Consider the following 14,795-nt stretch of genomic DNA (forward strand, 5'->3'; position numbering starts at 1 on the left):
AATCTTTATCCTGGTTCTTTGGGTGGTGTGGACTTTTTGCTAGAAATTGCACTTTGGATAGTGTCGCAGAACAGCTCCTACAAGGTGTTCACCAGCCTCACCCGTTCATCACAATGGGAGCCGCAGGAAGAGACAAGTAACAGAGTAGCTCCTGTGGTCCCCGATGGGACCAAACTTTCTCCGGTTCCCTTTGTACAGTCTGAGCTGCCTGATGAACGTCATCCAGTCACTTTTTCCCAGTAGTCCTGTGAAAGGCAACTTGCCCAGGAGTCCAAGAGAGGGATGCCAGCTCTGCTCACAGGGCAGCAGCGCTGCCTCGAGGCCAAACCCTACAACAGACCCCTGTGACAGACCCGAGGCTGTGGGCAGCTCCCTCCTGCTCCCGCAGCACTTTGCGTTTATTCCCCATGTTTCAGGAAGGGGGGAGGTGGGCACTTTGTGGGATCTCCGCTGGACAGTGTGGGAGAACAGCGGCCTCGGCGACCAAGTTCACAGGGCTTCCCTTCTGTCCCTATTCCCGCACTGGCCTATTCCGGTCTATTTCCAGCACTGGCCCTGCCGGCGTAAGGCTCTCTCATCCGTATCCCTCCTGAGCCGTGTCTTCATCCGCTCTCAGAGTTCGGTGGGGCTGCTTGGGCACAACCTGTCCCTGTCCCTGTCCCTGTCCCTGTCCCTGTCCCTGTCCCTGTCCCTGTCCCTGTCCCTGTCCCTGTCCCTGTCCCTGTCCCTGTCCCTGTCCCTGTCCCTGTCCCCGCCTCCCGGCCCCGCCCCCAGCCGAACCACAGAGTCGGAACCTCCGAGGGGGAGCGAGGGGCGGCGGAACCATAGAGTTGGGGCAGCCCCTTCCGGAGCGCGGCTCCGCGCGCCGCCACACTGTGCCAGTGCAAGATGGCGGCGGGGCCGCGGCGGCCGCGGGGCTGAGAGAGAGGCCGCGGCTGCACCGGGAGGGAGTCGGGCCCGGCCCGGCCCGGCCCGGCAGAGGGGTGAGAGCGGTGGGCGGTGTTGGGATACGAGGAGAAGGGAAGCGAGGAGAAGGCGGCGGTTTGCACTCCCGCCTTCTCTTCCTCCTTCCATTGGGGGAGGAGGAGGGAGGGCTTTCTGTCCCGTTCCTCAGTGGCCAAAAAAAAAAAAAAATCATAAATTTAGTGCTTGATTTTAATTTTTTTTCCCATCTTTGTCTGATAACTTATTGCGTTGAAACTCTTTGGTTTGGGTCCTAAGAAGATTTGGGATCGAGGTTTCAGAAGTTTGTTCTCTTTCCCTTTACCCTTTAAATGGTAGAAATGTGGGAAATAAGGGATGTAAATGTAACTGCTGCTTCTGTTTGGTGAGCTTCCCACCGAAAGAAATTATAGTGCCTTGCAAAAAAACCCCCATTATTTTGTCAGGAAATTAGGTGTGGAGGTAGAGGGAGAGCAAAACTGAGAAGAAACATCTGGGACTGTAGTTTGAACACTTGGATAGGGATCTGTAAGGTAAAGGAATGCCAAAAGACAGGAAATAACCTTTTCCAGAATAATCCTTTGTTTGGTCATCACAGCACAGCCTGAAATAATGCTGATGGAGGCAGGGAGCACGGGTGGGCTCTGGGGAGGCGAAGAAAACGTGGATGTGTGCGGCACACCTGCTGGTGGATACAGTGGGATCTGGGGAGGGACAGCAGTGGCAGATGAGATTCTGAAGAAGGGAGGACATTTGGGGGGAAAATATTTGAAACGGAGAAAGGTGAAAACTGGAGAGTTCTTGTGAGAGTAAATGAGAAGCTGAACTCTGATACGCTCTTAGAAAAATAGAATGTGTGTTCCTGCCTCCCCTGCATCCCTCCACAGTGTAAGCAGAAAGCTTGGTGGTTTGAGTCTTACTGTGAATAATGACAACTTTATTGATTAGTTTAAAATTATTACTTAGTGAAGTAGTAGTAAGTAGGTATTTAGTTAGATTAGTAGTATTTAGTTAGAGTAGCTTGAGTTCGGAATTGGGTGTGAGGACCTTGCAAGTGTTTGAGTTCTTTGAGGGCGCAACCTGTTGATGCAGAGAAAAGAAATAATCATAATTAAGCTACCAGTGACCTGAAAGCATATCATCTTTTCCAGGTCTCTCCCTATTTTTTAAGTTTGTTTTGTTGAGGCAGAAGAAAAAAGATCAAAATGGGGCGGAGATCTACATCATCCACCAAGAGTGGGAAGTTTATGAATCCCACGGATCAGGCCCGTAAGTATCCATAAAAGCTAAGCAAATGGGAATGGAGGGATGCCTTTGAAAGCAGATAAAAAGCTTTCTCTGATGATAAGATCCTCACTCGTGAATCAGGACTGAGTTTCCCTAACTTGAAAAACATCTCAGTCCTGGCTGAGAAGGCTTCTTGCTTTCATGCCGTTGCTTCTCTGAGTATTTCCCTCTTGGTTCTCGCTGTGGTTATCAGTTTGTGTGTAGCTGTTGGCTAAACTGCGTGCTGCTTTCTGGGACACAGTTAATCTGACTGAGGCAGGAATTTGAGGAACATGCCAACTTTTGTAGGTGCTCTGGTTAGATGAGGGAGTTGTTTTAACTGTTTTTTTGGCTTTTGCTAACATGTCAGAAGTTATCAAGGCTAAGTACATAAAGAAAATCCAGACTTACGTGGTGGAAATGCTTTGTTTCAGATGCATAATCAAAGCTTAGATATTTTTCAAGTGTGTTGTCTGTTGACTCTGTTTCAGCTTCTGTGCAGCAATCTTTTCACGGTTGCACATATCACTATGACTTCTGTTCCCTATTATTCTGTTTTTTGTATGGAAGAAGTCCTTCTGGAAACATGAAGACTGCAGTATCTCTTTTTTCTGTATAAAACACATGGAACAGAAATCTATTTTATGCTGTATTTCTCTCTCAGTGGGAAGTTGAGTTACAGTCTTTGTAAGATGAGTGAGCCGTTGAGAAACAGCACTAGTCTTGATAAAGAAAAAATTCTTCAATTTGATTGTGTCTTTCAAGTTATTTTCTTTTTCTTTCCTCCTCTAGGGAAGGAAGCTAGGAAAAGGGAACTAAAGAAGGTAAATAAATAGATTGGGAACATTTAGTTGGCGTTTCCTGTACTGTGTATCATGTTTGCAAGTGTAATGGGCTGTGGCTGATTAATAGACTACGGATGTTTTGGTGGATATCCTAAGATTGACTTTGGAAAATATTATCCAAACAAGTAGTTTAAGAAAACAGAAGTCATGTTTGGAGTAAACATATCACCTGCTGGTTTTTAACTTGTAATTTTTTGGAAACATTATTGTAAGTAGTTAGGAGTAAAATTTAAAAAAAAACCACCAAAGCAAACAAACAAGCAATAAATCCAATACAAAAAACCCAAAGCAAACAAGAAATAAGCTACCCAAAACTCGCACACTTTTTAGTGTTTTACTCTATTTTGTCAGTTGGTTATTATGTTGATTGTATATGTCTCAAATGAAGTGAATGAATTGTAGTAGCATTTGTAATAATCAAGATAGTTGAATTAAAGTTACCAGGAGTTTTAATTACCTTTGCTTCTGATTTGTGCCATTGTGAACATTCGTAGGGCGTTTTGAAGTGTGTTTTTTTTGTACACACTGGAAACATTGAGAGAGGGTAACAGATGTTCTGTGTCTTTCTTCTGTGACACTTTTCTGATCCGCTTGATCTCTGATCTTAGAACAAAAAGCAACGAATGATGGTACGAGCAGCTGTACTGAAGATGAAAGATCCAAAGCAGATTATCCGGGACATGGAAAAATTGGATGAGATGGGTGAGTAAGAGGTACCAGGTGTTGGACTTAGGCAGTGGTTTATTAGATGTGTAGCATAGTTTTTAGGGATGACTGGGGAGAATATTAAATAGAGTGACTTTTTTCCTTTCTTGTCAGAAGGAGAGGTTCTGTTAAAGCTGGGGATTGATCACAATTAAAGGTGATGTGGTGCCATCAAAAATTACTTTTTTCAGGAAGGTGGCTGATAAAAAGAATGAGTATTGTGTGTGTGATATAGTTAAAGGAGAGTGTTGTCATAAGGCTGAAGACTTCCTGAAAATAGGGTTTGAAGATGTTTTTGCTTTGAATTGGTTTCATTCATCACGGTTGTGCAGTAGAGTAATTTATGATTTTTTTTTTTTTTGGTCATTTATTTACTGTCTTGGATCAGAGTTTAACCCAGTACAACAGCCGCAACTTAATGAAAAAGTGCTGAAGGATAAACGCAAAAAACTCCGTGAGACGTTTGAACGTATCTTGCGGCTCTATGAGAAGGAGAATCCTGACATCTATAAAGAACTGCGCAAGTTGGAAGTGGAGTACGAGCAGAAGAGATCACAACTCAGCCAGTATTTTGATGCTGTCAAGGTAATGCTTATTATATTTTGGTCTTGTAGCTGCCATAGTGCATTCTCTTTGCTCATTAGGTGGGACAGTTACAAAGGAAGGAGCTTTATAAGAGACCAGTGTCATGTAGCCCACGTGAAATACTTACAGTAATTTGCACAGTACTCCAATGAGAGCATTTCAGTGAGGATAGTGCGGCTGTTGTCAAGGCACTGTTTGTCTCTGATATGCTGATCTCACACAACATGAAAGGAGGAAAGGGAACTTTATGTTGCAAATTAACAATATCGGCATTTTGACTCTGTATTAGAGAGAGAACCTGTGAGTGTGCAGTTGATATATCTGTGAATTTCTTCTAAATCTCATGCTGGAAATAATGAGAAGTCTTTGGCATCCTTTTAAAGATCTTTTTCTATCATTCTTCCCTGCTGTAATGTAGAATGTAGTGTTGTGCAAGTGCAAGGATCTGTAAGACTTCTTGTTGTTTTTTTTTCCCTTTGGAATATGCATCAGTCTAGGATTTGGGCTTGCTGAATGCTTAAAAAATACAGCCATACTTGTCTGCAGCCTCTTAGTTTTGGAGATTGAAGGTCTAAAGTGAAACAGAAACATGAACACTAAAGCCTTTCGTAAGTGCATTGCATGTGCTTTGTTTTGCATTGAAAGCTTTTACTGTTGACACTTTCCCAAATTTCTTTCATGGGCTGCTGCAAGATAACATAACCTAAGAACAGACACCTTTGACAAGTGACGGCAGGTCCCGTGTGTTCTGTACTCCGTAAGGTAATGAGGTTCTGCAGTAGCTTCTGTGTGGGAGTAACCTGTTCTTTCTTTTTTTTTTTTGCCCCTCCCTTCCAGAATGCTCAGCATGTTGAAGTGGAAAGTATCCCCTTACCAGATATGCCTCACGCTCCCTCCAACATCCTCATACAGGACATTCCCCTTCCAGGGGCCCAGCCACCTTCTATCCTCAAGAAGACATCAGCCTATGGGTAAGTGGAAAAAAAGACTTAGAGGAGAAGTGAAGAAGAAGCACTCCTGTTACTGAGAAGGAACTAGGGGTAGAAGCAGAGGTAATATTAACTTGCAGAAGTGGTGAATTCTGAACCAAAGTCCTTTTTAATCTTTTCCTGCTGTTACAGGTTTTTGTTTAAATTCCTTTGAGTTAAATACTATGCCTTCTAGTTTTTGACTTTTTGAATATCAGTAAAAATTAAAATCCTGCCACTTTGAACATAAATGCCCCTTAAATTGCCATATGTGTGTTCTTTTGTCCCACTAGCGTATTCAGTTTATATGAATAGCTTATATAAACTCCTAGTTTGCTTGTTTATTTTTTTTCATTCTAGTACTAGTTTTTTCTGTTTCCTTCTGAGTAGCCTTCTGTTTTCACCAACTCAGTGATCACTTCATTCCTTTTCTGTGGTAGGATTCAGTCTTTGCTTTTTTTCAGTGTTCTCTTCAGTTGCTTTCTGAGAAGCTTTTGTCTGATCTTCAGCAATCATGTCTTTGTATGAGATTGTAAACTCCTTGTGTCAGATCTAGAAATGTCAGATTTATAAATGTTTGTGTTTCTTTTTAGAAGGCTGCTGTGTAAGCAATGATGAGTGAAGGCTAAATAATTCCATTAAGGGCATGTTCGCTTTCGTTTGTTTGCATTCCTACATTTCTCATTTCCTTTCTTATTTCCAGACCTCCAGTTCGGTCCATTTCTGTACTTCCTCCTCCTGGGCTTGGTGTTCCACGTTTACCTCCAGGCAGGAAGCCCCCTGGACCTCCACCAGGGCCACCCCCTCCTCAGGTCCTGCAGATGTATGGCCGTAAAGTGGGTTTCACCTTGGAAATGGCTCCTCGAAGGCGAGAGGAGGAGATTTCTTACAGTTCTGAAGCAGGTAAGAACTTTTCTGTTACTGTCTGGAGTTTTCCTTGACCTGTTTTGCTATGAATATAGTGTACCCTAGACAAGGTATTCTCTTGGCAGTATGGGTGTTAGTACTACTTGAATGACTTCTCTTAAATGAGTGTACCTCTAAGGTGATTCTGATCTATTCGTAACATCTGCAGTTTTGTTTACCAGGTGTATTTTTAAATGTTGAAACTTTTAATTACATTTTTCAGTTGTTTTTTTTTTTTTCTGTTAGGTTGCCCAAATTGGATATTTTCCCATGTGGCCTTAACAGTGCTGAAAGATTGTACATGTTATCCCTTAAAAAAAACCCAGCTATTCTCTGGGAATTCTTCCTTTTGAAAAAAACACCAAATAAACAAAACCCCCAGACCAACCCACCCCAAACCAAAACCACCCAGACAACCCTGAGTGCGCTTTTGCTAGGAGAACCTAGGTCCTCCTTTTCACACAACTGCTGTATCATCCCTAGAAACTTTTGTGAATGGATGGGTTAGCTTTATTTCATGCCTGAAAGCTTGAAAATACTTCAGTGGTGGGCAATTGCTGAATAGAAGTTAATGAGTTGCAGTAGCAGTTGCGAATTAACCAGCAGGCTAATGGGAAATCCTATAAATAGATTCTCCAAAATATTCTTTCAGAATATGTGCTAAACAGTAAAGGGATGACAGTTTGTCAGTGCTGTTGCTAGGGGGAATTTTGTGACTGTAGACGTACAAAATGTTCTTTCACACCTGTGTATTTGGATTTTATGCATTTCCTAATACTTTGCTATCTGCAGGACAGCGAGGGCATGATGATGATATGTCCAGCACTAGTGAAGATGAAGGTTATCCTGAGGATATGGATCAAGACAAGCATGATGAGAGCAGCGATGACAGTGACAGCGATAGGTCAGATGCGGACAGTGAAGGCGAGGACTTCCTGCATCGTGACAATGACAAGGAGAGGGAAGGTGGTGAAGAAAAGAAATCAGGTATGGGAGGGAACTTGGAGACTGGGGTTTGATTTTTCGAAAGGAAAACGCTACTTGGTAGAGTTTGTCAGCTCTCCTGACTGATGATACGTGTGTCATTTATTTAGTCAGCTACTCTGTTCCAGCTCACCTAAATTCCAGCTGAAGGATTTTTATTAATAATTGGGTTGAAAGGAAGCACTTCTAGAATGGTCTAGAAGTAGAGCAACTTTCAGATAAACCTGTTTTCTTAAAAGTTGAGTTAGCTTGTAACTCACAAGCCATTTTTCACCTGAAGCCTTGACAGGGTACCTTACAAAATTAAGCCTCAGTATAAAATAAGCTCACTTGCTTGGGGGAGACGAATTGTTAGAGAATACTAGGCTAGCAAAACTTCAGATTATCAGGAACACCAGTGTTAACTCTTATGTTAGGATCATCATTATGTTAGAATGATGCGTTATCCATAACAGGTGTAGATGTAACTCTATCTGATTTTTGTTATTTTCTTCCTACTTCCTGCCACCCTTGTCCATATTTTGCTTTCCCCAGGTCATAGTGTCCGGTTTGCAGACATGCCTGGGAAGTCACGAAAAAAGAAAAAGAACATGAAAGAACTGACTCCACTCCAGGCCATGATGTTACGAATGGCAGGTGAGAAAAATGGATATAGTATGAGGTGATACTCCATTACAGAGTAAACATTTTAGTGATCTGGTCATACTGTCTGATCTGCTAAGAGCATCAGCTCTGGTTAGGTATTTGGATTTGGTGGGGTTTTTTTTGTTTTGTTTTGTTTGTTTGTTTTTTATGTTTGGTTAAGTAGTGTATGCACTTTTGCATAGCAGAGTTGAAGTTAAGACTAGCAATTTACTGGGTTTTTTCTTCCAAACCTTTTCTTGCTTAACTTTGGAACAACTGCTCAAATGAAATATGAACCCATTGGTGAAAGAGAAAGGGTAACATTGTCCGTGTGCTCAGCCTGTAACCTGTAAGGGTTTGTACTCCTTAAAAATACCCTTTTACTGAAATAAGTTAACCAATAGAGTAAAGATTATTTTTTGTTTGTTTTAGAAAGAAAACCCCAGTATCTTTCAAAGGTGTGGGAGCTTCTAGGACATGGGGACTGTGTTTGGTTTGAGATTCTGTCTCCAATCTCCTGTCCCTGTTGCCTCACATAACTCACACAAACTCACATAAACCATAGATCAAATAGGTACAGTTTGGATTGGTAGTAGGAGCTTCAGATCTCACAGGAACACATAGCTCTTGTTGTCAGAGCTCTATCTAGAGCAGTGATGATTCTTCTATTATTATTTTTTGTTTATTTTTATTTTCTGTTTAACAATAAAATGTGGTCAGATTTCTTCCCTTTGAAGTAAAGTTTATCTTTCTTTTTCTTCTTTTTATTTTGTGTACTCAAGATTCTTTGATGTTCACAAAGATGTTACATCTAGATGGATTTTATAAATGTATCTCCATATCCAGGTCAGGAAATTCCAGAAGAAGGGAGAGAAGTGGAAGAATATTCAGAAGAGGAAGAGGAGGAGGAAGAGGAATCAGAGTCTGAAGAGACATCACAGCAACAGCAGCAGCAGCAACAACAGCTCAGTGAGGAAACTCTGGCAGAGACCGGGTCATCTACTGCAACTTCCCAGACACAGCAGCAGCAACAGACTGCGCAGAGTGTTCCTCCAACTCAGATACAGGCACCTCCTATGCCTGGGCCTCCTCCACTAGGACCACCTCCAGCCCCTCCACTGAGGCCCCCAGGCCCACCCACCGGCCTTCCTCCTGGCCCTCCACCAGGTGAATACTTGATTTACTTACTCTGGTTAGAAGGATGCAGGCTCTCAGTGCTACAGGCAGTGCTATCAGTTGGGAGCTTTGAAGCTGCAGAACATGTTGCAGGTGGAGTACATGTGGCTGGTGTGGTAATTACTGAGACTGTATGGTGTGTTCGATCATCAGTCTATTGATGCTGTACCTTGCTTTTGAAGCATCAAGCTCCCCTAGCTGAAGTCTACTTGATGGGTTCTGTCTTTGTTAGAGTCTACACAGGCTGCAGCAGAGCCAGTGTATGAAGTGGAGTAAAAGAGCAAAAGCGCTTATTTTTAGGCCAGGAGAACAATCAAATGCCACAGAGGAAAGTTTTTTAACTGTTTAAATTCTGCCAAACTCAGCTCAGTAGCTGTTTTCAGTTACTACTTCATTATGTGGGGAGGAGTCTTTTTCCTAGGTAGGAGAAGATACTTTTATTTGACTATTATGAAAAAGCTTTAACTCTATAACTGCAGCGTCTTTTTGAGATCTTTAGACATTCTATTTAATCTGGCAGCTGGCTAATAAGCTTTCAGGTTGCTGTTGAAGATCTTTAGTATTAGCTGATAAGATAGTTGCTGGGACATTTTTTTAACTATGAATTAAGTTTCTCTTTCATTGTACCTATACTTTCAGGAGCTCCTCCGTTCCTGAGACCTCCTGGCTTACCAGGATTGCGTGGGCCTTTGCCTCGACTGCTGCCACCAGGCCCCCCTCCTGGACGACCACCCGGTCCTCCCCCAGGCCCCCCACCAGGTCTGCCCCCTGGTCCTCCTCCACGTGGTCCTCCTCCTCGTCTGCCCCCTCCTGCCCCACCAGGTAAAGTGTTCTGTTTGTTTCCATGCCAAGTCTCTTGCTTTATTTTCCCAGTTTGTGCTGTGGTGATCAAGGCAGTGAGTATAGTTGGTGGCCGTTTAGCCTTTGTTCCTGTCTGTGTGGCTGCGTTGTGCTTTGTGCTGTTACACTTTTCTGTGTAGTAACAACAAATAAGTGCTGTGTATAGTCTGATAGCAAGAAATCTATCCTCAAAAAGGGAATTTCAGAGTTTAAACTTTTGCTCTGCTGGACTCTTTCTGAATAAGCTGTGTGTGCTATAATGGTTTTCCAATAAATGAGTTGAAGATTGGGATATTTATTTTTTCTATCTGGGTCAGACATTTCTGATGACTCTGAAATTGCAGTGAGATGGATTGTCAAGAAACTTTGAAATTTGAAAGGGAGCAGTAAACAAGTTCCTGTTGCTTTCAGAGTCTGAAGAGCAGCATTTTCAACCCAGCATTTGCTGCAGGGTTGAAAACTTTTTTTTTTTTTTTTTTTTTTTTTTTTTTTTTTTTTTTTTTTTTTTTTTTTTAAGTCAGTGCTACTGCATCTTGTTGGGGGTTGTTTTGTTTTGGGAGGAGGGTTTTGGTTTTTTTCATGGCATTCTGAGCCTGTGTATTTTTTTTTTGTGAAATATTTCAAAATTCCCAGGTGTGGAGACAGCTCATGCTTTCTTTTCTCCTTACAGGTATCCCTCCTCCTCGCCCAGGCATGTTGCGGCCACCTCTGGTGCCCCCATTAGGACCTGCCCCACCTGGGCTCTTTCCACCAGCTCCCATTCCAAATCCCGGGGTACTGAGCGCCCCACCCAGCTTGATTCAGCGCCCCAAGGCGGATGACACCAGTGCAGCCACCATCGAGAAGAAAGCCACGGCCACAATCAGTGCCAAGCCGCAGATCACCAACCCCAAGGCAGAGATCACCCGCTTTGTGCCCACTGCCTTGCGAGTGCGCCGGGAGAATAAAGGGGCTTCAGCTGCCTCCCAGAGAAAACAAGATGATGAGCCTGCCCTGCCATTAACCAAAGCTGCCCCCAAGGCTGGATCGTCTGCCCCTATCTCTGTACAGACAAAGGATGATGTGTATGAAGCCTTCATGAAAGAAATGGAAGGTCTCCTGTGACCTGTCATAGTCCTAGTCAGCTTTCCTGCCCCTCTGGACAGATCAGATCACTGTGGAGGGAGGAGAAGGGAAAGTCCTCCTGCAAGCAACGAAAGGGCTCACATGACAGGGAATAGTTCCTTACCCCCCAGGTTAACTTGCCAGTGTGCTGTGAATAGATGGGGTGTGGCTGGGGACCTCCTCTCAGAGCTAGAGCATGTCCACTTGGTGAAAGGAAATCACAATAAGGAGGGCAATGCTGCTCCCCTCAAGTCCTCCCCCTTCCTTGGAGGGAGATAGTGATACTCTGGGGAGGGGAGTGTGGGATAGGGAGGTGACTATGCTCTGCCTGAATCCTTACACACCCCGAATGCTCTGGTGAGGGTAGTGGAACAGGTTTTTTAAGGAGCCAGAAAAGAGTTAGCAGCATTTCATACACAAATGGTTGTCCAGTTTTTATTTTCTGTACTGGTTGTTTTTTCTGTAAATATTTTATAATCATGTTTTTTAGTTGCAGTGAGGTTGATGAATCATCTTTCTTCCAGGGTGGTCAGGGAGATAATTTGTTGCGTATACTGTACACTGGAATTTTGCACCCTATCCCCTTTATGGTCATCTTGATGGATTGTCATCGGCTGGGGAAACTTCATTTTGTCTTGTGAAAGACAATAAATGTTCAGTGTATCAAAATTCTGGTTTCCTTGTGATTTGTGTAAAACTAGTTGGCGGGTGGAAAGGAGGGAGGATTCTTGGCTGGCCTTGAGAGACAATAGAGGCATTCTGAACCTCAGGAAAGAAAAACTAACTACACTGTAAATAATGCATAATTTTTTTTCCCCACTGAACTTCTGCTATATTCTTGTTTTTTAGTTCCTGAACATCCCTTTCAACCTTTAGCTAGTAGCTAAGTAGAAACTGAAGTACTACCAATAATTACAAAATTATTTCCTTTATATACTTATTGGAAGGTTTGCTTCATATCAAACCTCAGATAATCACTGGATCCATCAGGGACAAATAAAAATTGGTTAACAATTTTAACGTTGAGATTAACAGATAATTTTACTTGTGGATAATACTAGTATTAAGATACTAGACTAGCATCTGCCATATTCTCTATGTGGATGAGCCCTTCTCTGTTGGGGTAGAATGAACACTTGCGTGTTGAAGTACCATCCTCTTCTGGCTGAGGCGGAAGGGTTTGAATTTGCTACATGTTAAATGGGTTCAAAGAGGGGGTTAAACAAGGTAGGTAATCTCCCTCAACTAATAGACCTCTAAGATGGCTTTGGGGTGAGTGTGGAAAGGGGAGGTGAGATGGGAGTGTGTACTTAGGATAGCACTGGTCATGAACACAATCAAGTAATGTCATCTTTACTCCTTCAAAACAGATGTTCTCAGCTCTGGACTACTGATAGTATAAGCTCAGGCTACCCCTCTTTTTTTTTTTTTTAATTGTGGTCATGCAGGGTTTGGGGTTCTTCTCTGTGATACCACCTCCATCACATTTTTCATCTGTAGCTCTGAGTAGTGTTCATAGAATAAGAAATGATCATGGGGAGGAAATGGGCTGGGAAAGGGCTGAGACACTGAGAAGCGATGTGACTTACCCAACACACCACTGAAGGTTAGTGACTGTGTAAAGATGGAAATAGAAAACAACACCTGAGATGAATTAATTCATCGTAATCCATTGAATCATATCATTAGGCAGAGATTCATCCTAAATGTTATTGAATCCTCAGGACAGGGACCTGGATTTAGTTATCCAGAAATAAACAAATAGTGACAGTACTTTGTGTGTGCAATGAACTTCTATTTTTTTTGTCTTGTTTGTAATCCTGGCATGCCCTGTACAGTTTAGATCAGAATTCCTGTTATTGTACCCTTCTGGAAAGAAGGATGTGCTTCTCTCTTGGTCTCTGAATTGCAGAGTTTAGATTCAATCTTTTGGGGGTTTAGTGTTTTTGTTTGTTTTTATTGTTGTGGGGGTTTGTTGGATTTTTGGGTTTTGGTTGTTTGGTTTTAGTGGGGGTTTTCTTTTGTTGTTTTGTGGTGGTGTTTTTTTTTGTTTGTTTTTGTTTTTGTTTGTTTGTTTGTTTGTTTTTGGTTTTTGTTTTCGAAAGTCTATCATGGATAGCCTGGTGGAAGTCATGTCTTGGTCCTTGCCTGAACTATTACAATGGTAGCACCCAGGGTAAGTAGCACAGTCTTGCATGCACACTACCCCGCTGTAATGTTATGATACCCATATCATAGGATCTGTTGTGCATTAAAAAGCAAACCCATGATGCAGAATGCATAAGCATCAAGGAGTGAAAATGGGAACAACATAAAAAAATAAATTACAAGTAACTGGAATTTATGGAAACAAGAAAGCAGAATCCCATGCTATGGGGAAAATGGAGGAAGAGCCTGTTGTACAACACGGGTGTAACAGAATGATGTGGGTAAGACCAGGGTGCAGGCTCCTTCAATGTCTGCCCTTGCTCAAGATGTATGGAAGAAGAGAAAAATATGCCAGGAAATAAAGAGAAACCACGGGTAATTACTAAATGAACACGAATCTCTTTATCTGTAAGACAGGGCTAGGTCGCACCAGACAAACATCCTGAATGTTCAGGAAATCACTTCAGCTTCCAGGTGAAGTGAGCTATTCTTCATTTTGAGTGATAATGTAACAGCTTGACTTCTAATGCTCTTCAAAAACACCTTCCAATTAATACCTTATTGTGGCCGATTTTAGGAGCTCTCTTAACACAGACACAGAGCCTAGTTTAGAAAACAGACTTTGTTTATTCTGCACAGGGTACAAGGTGGAGGTTCCCAAAAATCAAGCACACCAAGCAGTAAAAAGTTACATCTTTCATACAGTGAAATTTATATGAACCCGCCTATCTAATAAATATTCTCCTCCCACCTAATACATATTTATTTATGTGATGCAATCTTACGCAATGCTTGAAACACTAAGTTCTTTATTAAGCAACTTGTATTGTAGTTTTCCGACGACATCAGCTACGTTTACAGGGGTTAAAGGTTGAGAAGACAGCCTGGAGACAGACAGTAGAGCTTGAAAATCAGTACTAGTTAATCCGCCTCTAATATCATAGAAACCTCCCGCACTACGTGCTGCTGCCTAGCGTCTTCACATATCGATAGTGCTGGGTTGTAGCTGCTCCCCCTGAAACGCAAGTTTCTCTTTTACAGTAACAATAACGAATTTTTAAGGTAGCGTTGTAGTGCCACTTCTGAGGTTTAAAGCACAGGACTGTTTCTAAAGCGACAGTGATGGTTTTGGCAGAGTTCCCCCCTTTTCCGGGACAGGGCTGCGCGCCTCTGCTCTCCCGGGGCAGGCGCGGACACGTTTCCCGGGAGGCGGGCTCACGGCGGGCTCACGGGGTAGTCGGTGCCAGCGCTCGGCCCCCGGTGCCGGGGCGGGCGCGGCGCGGGCGGAGGTTCGGCCCGGCCCGGCCCGGGGGCGGCTCGGCCGCCGGCGGCTCCCATTGGTTGGATTTGGATCCGCGGCGCCATTGGCCGGAGCGAGCGAGAGCGCGGCGCAGCCAATCGACGAACAGAGCGGGGCGCGCGGGGAAGCTATAAGAGGGGTGGCGCGAGGGGCGCGGTGACACGTGATCACGTCACTGGCAGCGGAGGCGGCGGCGTCGGAGCAGCGTCGGGAGCGATGTCCGGGCGCGGGAAGCAGGGCGGGAAGGCGCGGGCCAAGGCCAAGTCGCGCTCGTCGCGGGCCGGGCTGCAGTTCCCCGTGGGCCGCGTGCACCGCCTGCTGCGCAAGGGCAACTACGCGGAGCGGGTGGGCGCCGGCGCGCCCGTGTACCTGGCGGCCGTGCTGGAGTACCTGACGGCCGAG

General features: G+C 43.8%; 2 protein-coding genes across 2 annotated transcripts in view; both read left to right on the forward strand.

Moving 5' to 3' along the window:
* Nucleotides 1-923: 923 nt before the first annotated feature.
* WBP11 (WW domain binding protein 11) lies at nucleotides 924-11,614 on the forward strand. The gene is made up of 12 exons (XM_027885775.1): nucleotides 924-983; nucleotides 2,094-2,211; nucleotides 3,001-3,032; nucleotides 3,662-3,755; nucleotides 4,147-4,343; nucleotides 5,181-5,314; nucleotides 6,015-6,214; nucleotides 7,010-7,204; nucleotides 7,736-7,837; nucleotides 8,672-8,992; nucleotides 9,641-9,823; nucleotides 10,512-11,614. Exons 2-12 carry the CDS (start codon nucleotides 2,148-2,150, stop codon nucleotides 10,943-10,945), a joined length of 1,956 nt encoding a protein of 651 aa, XP_027741576.1. The 5' UTR covers nucleotides 924-983; nucleotides 2,094-2,147; the 3' UTR covers nucleotides 10,946-11,614.
* Nucleotides 11,615-14,609: 2,995 nt separating this feature from the next.
* LOC114058442 (histone H2A-like) overlaps nucleotides 14,610-14,795 on the forward strand; it is an 893-nt gene continuing 707 nt past the window's right edge. Inside the window, exon 1 of the mRNA XM_027885804.1 lies at nucleotides 14,610-14,789. Within this exon, the coding sequence (XP_027741605.1) occupies nucleotides 14,610-14,789 (180 nt within the window). The remainder of the gene's footprint in view (nucleotides 14,790-14,795) is intronic.

Source organism: Empidonax traillii, unplaced genomic scaffold (assembly GCF_003031625.1).
Source record: "Empidonax traillii isolate 1590-97213 ecotype Southwest subspecies unplaced genomic scaffold, ASM303162v1 scaffold172:size1107868, whole genome shotgun sequence".
NCBI lineage: Eukaryota > Metazoa > Chordata > Aves > Passeriformes > Tyrannidae > Empidonax > Empidonax traillii.